An 8596-nucleotide genomic window follows, 5' to 3' on the forward strand; every position below is an offset into this window, starting at 1 on the left:
TATTTCCCAAAGCAAAACTTAGGCTATACGCGTGGGTACTGTTCATTAAAAAAAAGTTTAGAATCTTACCAGGTCAGCGTTCGTCTCCGGCGGTGTGCTATCTGGTTCTTCGCCTCCTGCTGCTTCGTATAGTTCACTTTCAATTGAGCTATCGAAGTTATCAGTGCTGCACCGAGTCTCCAGTGTGTCTAAATTCTATTCACATGACTCATCGGAATCCACAAGGACGCCTTCATCCTGTAAAGGATCGGGACGGAGCGATAGCGCTTCACAGCTCTCACGGGTCGTCTCTACCTGGGAGCACGTTCGTAAACGTTCTGCAGAGTCCTCAGAGCGGTGTCGTGGAGATCCGTCCGCACCGTCAGTAGCAGCTGATGTCTTGGCACGATGTTTTGACCGAACCGGAACTTCAGCGTCCGAATTCCAAAGATATTCGTTATATTTTTTTTGGTGCCATACCCACGCGTTGCATAGACAATATGGGCAAATGGCTGCGGCGGCTATGGCTTAGCTAGGCTAGGCTACGAAAGATGTCAATCTTTCTTTTATTTTTTTGAGTTCGTTTAGTGGCTTTTCTGCAATATGACAAATAATTTTAGAAAAACGTCATCTCTTTTATATGTCCTTCTAAACACGATGACTTAATTTTTTATCAACTTTATAAGTTGGTACTTTCAAATTATGCGTGTTTTCGCGTATGTGCCACCGTGCTAGGGTGTCTCGATAGCAGCGCCAATGTTCCGCAGGGCTTGGTATCAAGTATTGAGGCAGGCCTATAGGCGACGTTTTCCCAAGCTGCTTGCATTTTCCACGTGCGTACTTTGTTTATGTAATTTTTTTCTTACTTCGGAGCGGCAATATTGAACGATGACGCACGTGCTAGTCAAGTGGATTACAGAAGAGTCGTGGGACGTGTATCCCATACGCGCCATCGTAGACGCGCAGCTGGGGTTCCTACTGATGACGGAAGAAAATTATATTGATCAGGTCCGGGGCAACATTGTTGCGATAAAGTGGATTGCTGACTCGCCGCCAGTGGAGGCAGAGCTGCTCGATTTCGGTGAGTACCGAGTGGCACGGTAGTTAGAAATTTTCAAATCGCTAATGTGTTGTACGAATGAAATACGCAGGCGTGCTGAAGTCCATGGAGAAAAAAAGGACACAGCTCGTCAAAGTGGCCCTGCAGCGAAGGGGTGATCAGCCACGGGGACTGGAGATGACAAAAAGAAAGGTACACTGGCAGATGTTTTCTTCGTTTTGTCATTAACTTGCTGCTGCCAAAGTTCAGCTTGATGCATACGACCGCGGACTGGCCCTTGCGCCGCACTTAGAAAGAGCGCGTGGGCGCGCGGACGTAATAGCATGGGCTTCATGCAGTGTGAAACAGTTGTGTACTGGAACTTCGTGTGAGCGGACATTGGAGTTTTATTTATTTATTTATTTATTTATTTATTTATTTATTTATTTATTTATTTATTTATTTATTTATTTATTTATTTATTTATACCCTCGTGATCCGAAGGCAACACAGAGGGAATGGGTTGAGCAGGATAAACAGGCAAGATACAATGAGCAAAATGAGTAAAAGACTAACTATATAATTTTATATGATGGTAACAGCAAAAACAGTTATTTTGCAGTAACTTTTGTTCTGAAATTACCTCGGCGTGAGAGTCAAATTAGGGCTAATAAATTTTGCTAAAAGGCACTTTCTTCCAAAACTGATCTATGCTTGTACAACCATAGTCCTATTAAATATAGCACACTATAGTGTTAGCGCTAATTTCTAAGTACAAGCACATATCGCATAAAATAGGGCTAGTTGTAAATGTGGCAGTATTGGATATCACTGGCACTTTTAAGAAATAACAAGAACGGTGCAATAGTGCAAAGCTGTTGGTATGCAGCTAATTTTAGTTGAAAAAAATGCATTTAATCACAGATCATGTCGACTGCAGTGGAAGGCACTTTCACAACATCGGCTTCTCAACACGTACGCATATTGCATAAGCCCTGACAGAAATTATATATTTTGTTTGACAGTGTGATCAAAGGGCTGCTCATGCAACAACCACTTTCTCGTTTAACACATTATGCTTCATCTTGTCTTCCTTTTGCACCTTCATGCTTCACCAAAACATGTGAGCTTTCAAAGGAATGCGCACACCTGCAAATATGATTTGCAAGGGGTCCCAGCACCATTAGAGCTTGCTCCTGCACATGGGACTCTTGCGTCAATGCAGTGCCCTGTCTGACCAGCACTGCAAAAGCTGTACTAAACAGATCTGTATTGTAAACTATTTTTGTTCTGCATGTAACAAGTGAGCATTGTCTTGCACTTGCAGCAACATTTTTTTTATGCACCGCCTAACACATACGTGCCAGGTTATTCGGCAGTGAAACAGCCGAAAACATCTCCTAGCTGTTGTTCTGTGAAAGCTAGAGCACATAGAACACAATAACTGGGCTCATTTCTGCCCCAGCGGAAGTGCTGCTATGATTTCATCCACTGCGCTTCACTTCATTGAGGCTAAAACTGAGGCTCCAATATGTTACAGAAAGCTCACCCTTCATGCACTGTACTTTGCCTCCCAGCCAGTAGTCCCTAGATTTTAATGTGGGCCATTCACAAACAGTTTAGAACTTTTTACAGGCAAGCATGCATGCACAAAACAAGCCAAATGAGCTTTGATTGTGTTAGAGACCATCGATCAGTTAATTAGCTCTTTTCATCTTCTCTTGACAAAATCAAGCATAATGTGCTAAAAAAGAAGGTGATAGTTGTGTGAATGTGTCATTTATCACAATGTTAAATAGATTAGAACATATCTGTCATGGGCTGCATGCTACGCATATGTGTTAAGTGGCAAGAACCACATGTCAGTGGCGGTACACTTGTGCCAAATTATACCAAGAGCATTCCTTTGTGCCATTCTCTCTAAATTGCATTTCAGCTGCAAATTTCACCAAGCCTGCACCAAAGAAAGCATAAGAACAAGAGCGTCATTTCGAACATGCTGCCTTGCTAGTAAAACTGAAGCAAGAATTAAAAATGTGCTATCATCATTGTGGAAGTAAATGGAGTGGCAATAGCCAAGAATTATCCAGTGCTGTTGGTCTGGCATTTTCTGTTTTTGCTCTTTTGCTGCACTTCTCTCCAGTGGGTGTTCGTATGTACTGCTATTGTACTATTTTGTTGTTTGTGCTGTTTGTCCTGTAGTTCTGTATTCCTCGTACCTGCATGGCACAGAGCTCACTCAAGGAGGTTGTTGGATCAATCAAAAGGCACTGAATAATGTCTGGTTGCACATAGTTTAGCATAGATCTTGATCGCACCACTCAGAAGTACTTTGTAAGTTGCGTACTCAACCATGGGAACTTCCTTGCATCCCTTCACGATCTGAAGAGCAGATTCCACGGTTGGTAGGTAAAATGACTTTCTCTTGAACAAGGCATAGTTATGTTAGAGATCGGGTAAATTAAAAGCAAAGGACATCTGGACGCCATCACTGGCTTTGATTTAGTTTTGCGCAAGTCCTAAGGTGTGGTATTTCTCACATGTGCTTGTTCCGCCATCTTTTCTTATTTATTGCTTTCTTGAAGCCTGCCAAGCATGCGAATGCAGCTGTTGCAAGTTAAAAGAGTAGAAAAGATGCACAGTGAAACCCATTCTTCTAACTATAAGAAAGCTATTCTGGCAATTTTCATTTGGAGGGCCATATGATGCACATAACACCAGCTACGCTCTATTTATTCGACACTGTGCCAATTGGCTTTTTTGGTTGGTTGTTCTTCAAAAAGGTCGAATGGCTATTCCATAATTGACATGTTGTAAGGGTACCTTTCACTACCGTTACACAATCTGCCGTGTGATACATTTTTTCAGAGTAAAATCAGTTCTAGACGAGCATCTTAGCACTATCGTTCTGTTTTTGTTGTTTCTTGAAAGTGCTGGAGATATCCAATAATGTAACGGTGACAGTTTTCGGAAGACTATAGGTTACAATGAAACAGATCGAGAAATAGGAGAAATTTTGTTTAGGTGGGAAGTTGGAGAATAATACGGCTACATAAATGTTTTCTACATTAATTGAGTTGCTCATATGCGCAAAAAGTTATTGCACCTGATGTTGAGAATGTCGCATGTGCTTGTTTTCAAAGTCAGGTCTTTCATGTGTGGCTTGGTCGATTGTTTCATGTGCTTTGAAGCTACTCTCAAGGTCAAACACGGTCAGATAGGTTTTGGTGGGGCACTGTTTACTTTAAAGAAAGCCATTGTATTTTTTTCACCCTCTGCATTTGATTCTTGATAAAACGGTCGTCTTGGCTCAAGCAATATTTCTGGGCACAGTATGAAGCCGGGTGGGACTGCGAGTGCGAGGCCTCAAGAAAGGTCCTCTTGTTAGAGGCCCAGGTTCAAGACCTGACCGAAAAACTTCAAGCGGCCAATGACAACCTTGGTGAGATATCTATTTCTACAGATTCTCTCAGATGTTTGCTGCTGTTGTTCACATACTTTTGATCAAGATATCTGCATATGCTGTATTTATGCGGGAGCCGAACATGGCTATTAGAAAAATTGTAACAAGTATCGCCACCTGCATTGCAAGTTTTTTTTATTAATGATCGTTTTAGTGAATATTGTGTAGGGATAATATCTGCCACCACAAATGTTTTAAAATTTGCCTGTCATTGTCTGATATGCTCTTTTTTAAAAATCACTCAAGGTGTTTTGTGAAATGTCTGGCATGAATAAATATTGAATTGTTCTTAATTCACTGGAACCTGTATTTGCCATTTTTCAGTTTAATAGATGCAGGATGGTTCCAAGCATTCTGTTGCAGTGACAATTCCTAATTATATGCAGTCAGTGTCTTTTCTCCAGTAAGTTACGCCACAGTTGTGTAAAAAAATTGTAAAGTAGCCAGAACATTGTGGCAGGTAGGTTTAATAAGCACATAGCACATGAAAACTTATCAGCCCAAGGTTTGTTTGGCTAAAAATAAAGTTAAAGGTGCTTTGCAGGTTATGTCCAATAAAAAATGAGCTAGGAATATATCTCATAATATTCAATATTCAGTTTAGGTGGTGTAGCACAAACTAAGTTTATCATTGTTTTATTGGAATATTTTAGATTCATGCTTCTTTTTGGGGTCAAATCTTCATTTTTGTGCAGTCATTATTTTACTGAACATTTCGAAATATTGGGGTGTCCCAGCTAACACAAAGCAAGTAAAAATTTGATTTACAGTTGATTTCATCTGTGGCAGATAAGATCAACTGTATCTTGTTAGCAACGCTTTGGAGAAGCCTACAGCATTTGGGCATATTACATGTATTTAAATGGGAAATTAAGAGTTGGCCGTGAGCTAAAGCTTCCTTTTAATAGTGTTATTACTACTGATTACCAGACCTTTTATATTAATTGTCTGACGTGTTACCTTTTGCATAGTTCTTTCTTGCATTCCCAAGGGAAAGCCTGTAACACATTTAAAAAGCAACTGCAGCCCAGTGCTAGTACACCACAGTGGTATAAGATAGCGAAAAAAGAGCCATGCAAAAGGTACCACATTACAAACAACTCGAAGAGATGTTTGCAGATGTGCTCTGCAAGCATTGCATTGTCATTGGGGCCCTAAAAATGTTTGATAGTAATCATTCCCTACTAGTTACTTTATTAATAAAAACACAAGACAGCTGGAGGCTTCTACTCCCGGGAGGTCGCTAGACAGTTGCTTTCTTGTGCACATAAAGCTTTTCTTTAAAACTTGTTTTGTGTTGGCTAGTACACCCAGCGTTTAATTGACTGCTATTAATTTGCTAACTCAGTTTCTATATGATGCTAAATTCCAAACGGGACTTCAACCATTTCACATGTCTCAACAAGACCAGAATGGTACATCAACTATTTTTAACAGGTTCATGACATGTAACATGAGTTCTGTGCAATTATGCATAAATTGATGGCGTGTTTCTGCCCTATTTTTGTGTCTGCTCTAGACTCCTTTGCCATGCTCAAACGAGCAAAAAAGCTAGTGAGAAAGTTGGAGAACCTGACGGAGGCGCCCAAGGTCACGCAAGTGGTGCAGGCCGAGCAAGTAAGATACCGGACCGGCTTCTTGAAACGCTTATGCTCATATTTGTACTAGAGTTGGAAATTCTTGTGTTGCATATTGCATGTCACTAGGCTTCTTTAGATTGCCGGCACACTTTCATATTGGTCATATTATGCAAAGTAATTTAACTTTACAGCTGTCAGTACATTTCTCGTACTCTGCTGATATTATTTGTCTGTGTGAATATTTTGCTTCATTTTCGGGTACAAGAATGAACATCAACTGTTGCTATGCTAGTCAACCGTGCTAGTCAATTTTACGGTAGTGTCGGTCTGGCATATAAACTGGCATTATGAAGAGGTGTTGTCAATCTGCAGTTTTGTAGTTCCAAGAATCACGGACAGTGTTTATTGTTCGCCAATACTCACAGCCGTAATATGCCATATCTTTAGAGCTCATTTGTAAGTTTCGTATAGGCACTATTAAATTTACTATTCATTTGGGGCCAGTTTATTTATAAGAAAGCAAGAAAAGCAAAACAGGGTCCCCTGTCTGATTTCTCAGCCTGATTTTTTGAACCTGCAGGAATAATTAGGCCTCTGCACACTAGCACCACCCACTTATTGATGTAATGGAAAGCAAAATATTGGCCGCCAAAACGTGAATGCTTCATGAGTAAACATCATGAACGTTTTTGTTTGTCTGTGGCGCAGATGATTCTTGCTGTGACTGCAGATCAAAATGCCTGTCTACAGAACACTTTTCGAATTTCTGAAATGAAAAGTGGACATCTCGAATAATAGAATAATTTTTAGCATATTTCACCAAACAGTACTAGTTTCTGGTTTCTACTGTAGTATTTTTCAACTGCTTGTGTTGACAGGTCAGGTCAATGAATATGTTTTTGGCGGAATGCAGGAGGGCATGTGACCTTAGATGGTTATAGATACAGAAAGGATGATTAGAAACAAAATTCAGTATTTTAATAGACCAAGTGAAAGTTTTTCTGACATCTATAGCATTGTAACACCTGCTTTGTATGTACATAGATCTTAATTCAGGAAATCTTAATGTGTCTCTTTCTTGTCTTCATTATGCAGGTGGACATCGGAGGATGTGTGCTTGTGGAAAAAACTGTGCTCAGCCGCCTCCATGCACACTGCAATGGCCTGCCCACAAAATTTGCCCGCAATTTGTTGCGGCCCGTCTTTGGGGACGAGGAGTTGCGGGGCAAGTCCCTGTACGGGAAAGGTTCGAACTCCAACAAAGATGGCCCGTTGAAAGAGGCCCTTGACCCTTTGAGGCTGAACGCAGTCATAGGTATGTAATAGTTTAAAACCACAAAGACACCGTACATAAAAAGGTGATCCGTGTCTGTAGAAATGTGTACCTTTAGGCTTTAGCAAGTCAATGCACTAGTCTAGTTGTGGGTTCTATCAAGGCTGCAGTGGGCTCATTCTGATGGTGACGGAATACAGGAACACTCATGTGCTGTGCATTGAGTGCATGTTAGAATCCCGGGGTGTGGGGGGTCAGAATTAATCCTTAGCCTCCTGCTATGGCGTGGCTTGGACACGTAAAGCCTGCAGAATATTTGACGCAAGACTAGGATTTTACAATTGAAAAACATGCAGATTTATTGTCACGGGATGTAAATTTGTTCCCATGCTATCAGGCAATTTTTTTCGCTGTCTGTGGACCACATGTTTCTCCATACGCATTCTATTGCATTTGATATTTGACTGTGAAAGTCATTAGTAGGATGATTACGCATGGCTCAAACAACTACTGCACCAGTTTGTCTTCTGATGTGGCTGCTGCTATAGCTTAATGAGCAAATAAAATGTTTTTGAATTAGCCTTAGGAAGTAATCTGGCACATTATTATCACTAACCTATGTGAAAAGTTTGTTCCCTCACCACCTTGTAATAATGGCACTAGCTCTGGAAGTAGGCTGTTGCAAAAGCTGGTGGAGGCAGTTTTCGTATTCTACACAATTGCACGCCATTTCTGGTTTGAGAATTGGGTAAATACAGTGTGTATTTCTGTGGTTGATTGCTAAGAAAGCTTTGTTAATTTTCTGTTCTTTCATTCATGCAGGATACAGTTTTGTTAATTTTCTGTTATTTCATTCACGCAGGGTACACGTGCAGTCATTTCAGCACCACGACCCTCCACCTCAAAAACAGCCTCTCTTCAATGATAAGTAGGGAGATTAAATGAAAGGGAAATATTACATCTGTAACCAGGCAGATGTAATATCTTCCTTTCATTTAACCTCCCTCTGCTTTGTATAAAGTGTTAATAAATGTTATTGTCAACTTTCTTTCATTGAGAAATGTTTAATGTTTAGCATATGTATGGGCCCATGTACGTGTTGTAAAACGTGCGGCACCTACGCTTGATATATTTATGTATGTATGTAAGCTGCATATATCAAACACCAAGGACGGTCAGGCACAGGTAACATGTTTAAATAAGATCTGACTGTCATCAAACATCAGAAAATGTTACCACACGTGGTGGCCAATTTTGTTATA

At 40.6% G+C, this 8596-nt stretch overlaps 1 protein-coding gene across 1 annotated transcript; it reads left to right on the forward strand.

Annotated features, from left to right (window-relative positions):
• The first annotated feature begins 1052 nt into the window (after window positions 1-1052).
• LOC119432381 (uncharacterized) lies at window positions 1053-8382 on the forward strand. The gene is made up of 5 exons (XM_037699547.2): window positions 1053-1231; window positions 4352-4460; window positions 6001-6098; window positions 7157-7376; window positions 8197-8382. Exons 1-5 carry the CDS (start codon window positions 1118-1120, stop codon window positions 8277-8279), a joined length of 624 nt encoding a protein of 207 aa, XP_037555475.2. The 5' UTR covers window positions 1053-1117; the 3' UTR covers window positions 8280-8382.
• The last annotated feature ends 214 nt before the right edge of the window (window positions 8383-8596 follow it).

The sequence above is a fragment of the Dermacentor silvarum genome, chromosome 11 (genome assembly GCF_013339745.2).
Source record: "Dermacentor silvarum isolate Dsil-2018 chromosome 11, BIME_Dsil_1.4, whole genome shotgun sequence".
Taxonomy (NCBI): Eukaryota; Metazoa; Arthropoda; class Arachnida; order Ixodida; family Ixodidae; genus Dermacentor; species Dermacentor silvarum.

Coding starts and splice junctions, on each gene's coding strand:
- LOC119432381 (XM_037699547.2), top strand. CDS start 1,118: ATGAAATACGCAGGCGTGCTGAAGTCCATGGAGAAAAAAAGGACACAG. Junction 6,099..7,156: donor AAGTGGTGCAGGCCGAGCAA/GTAAGATACCGG, acceptor TTCATTATGCAG/GTGGACATCGGAGGATGTGT. Junction 7,377..8,196: donor GAGGCTGAACGCAGTCATAG/GTATGTAATAGT, acceptor TCATTCACGCAG/GGTACACGTGCAGTCATTTC.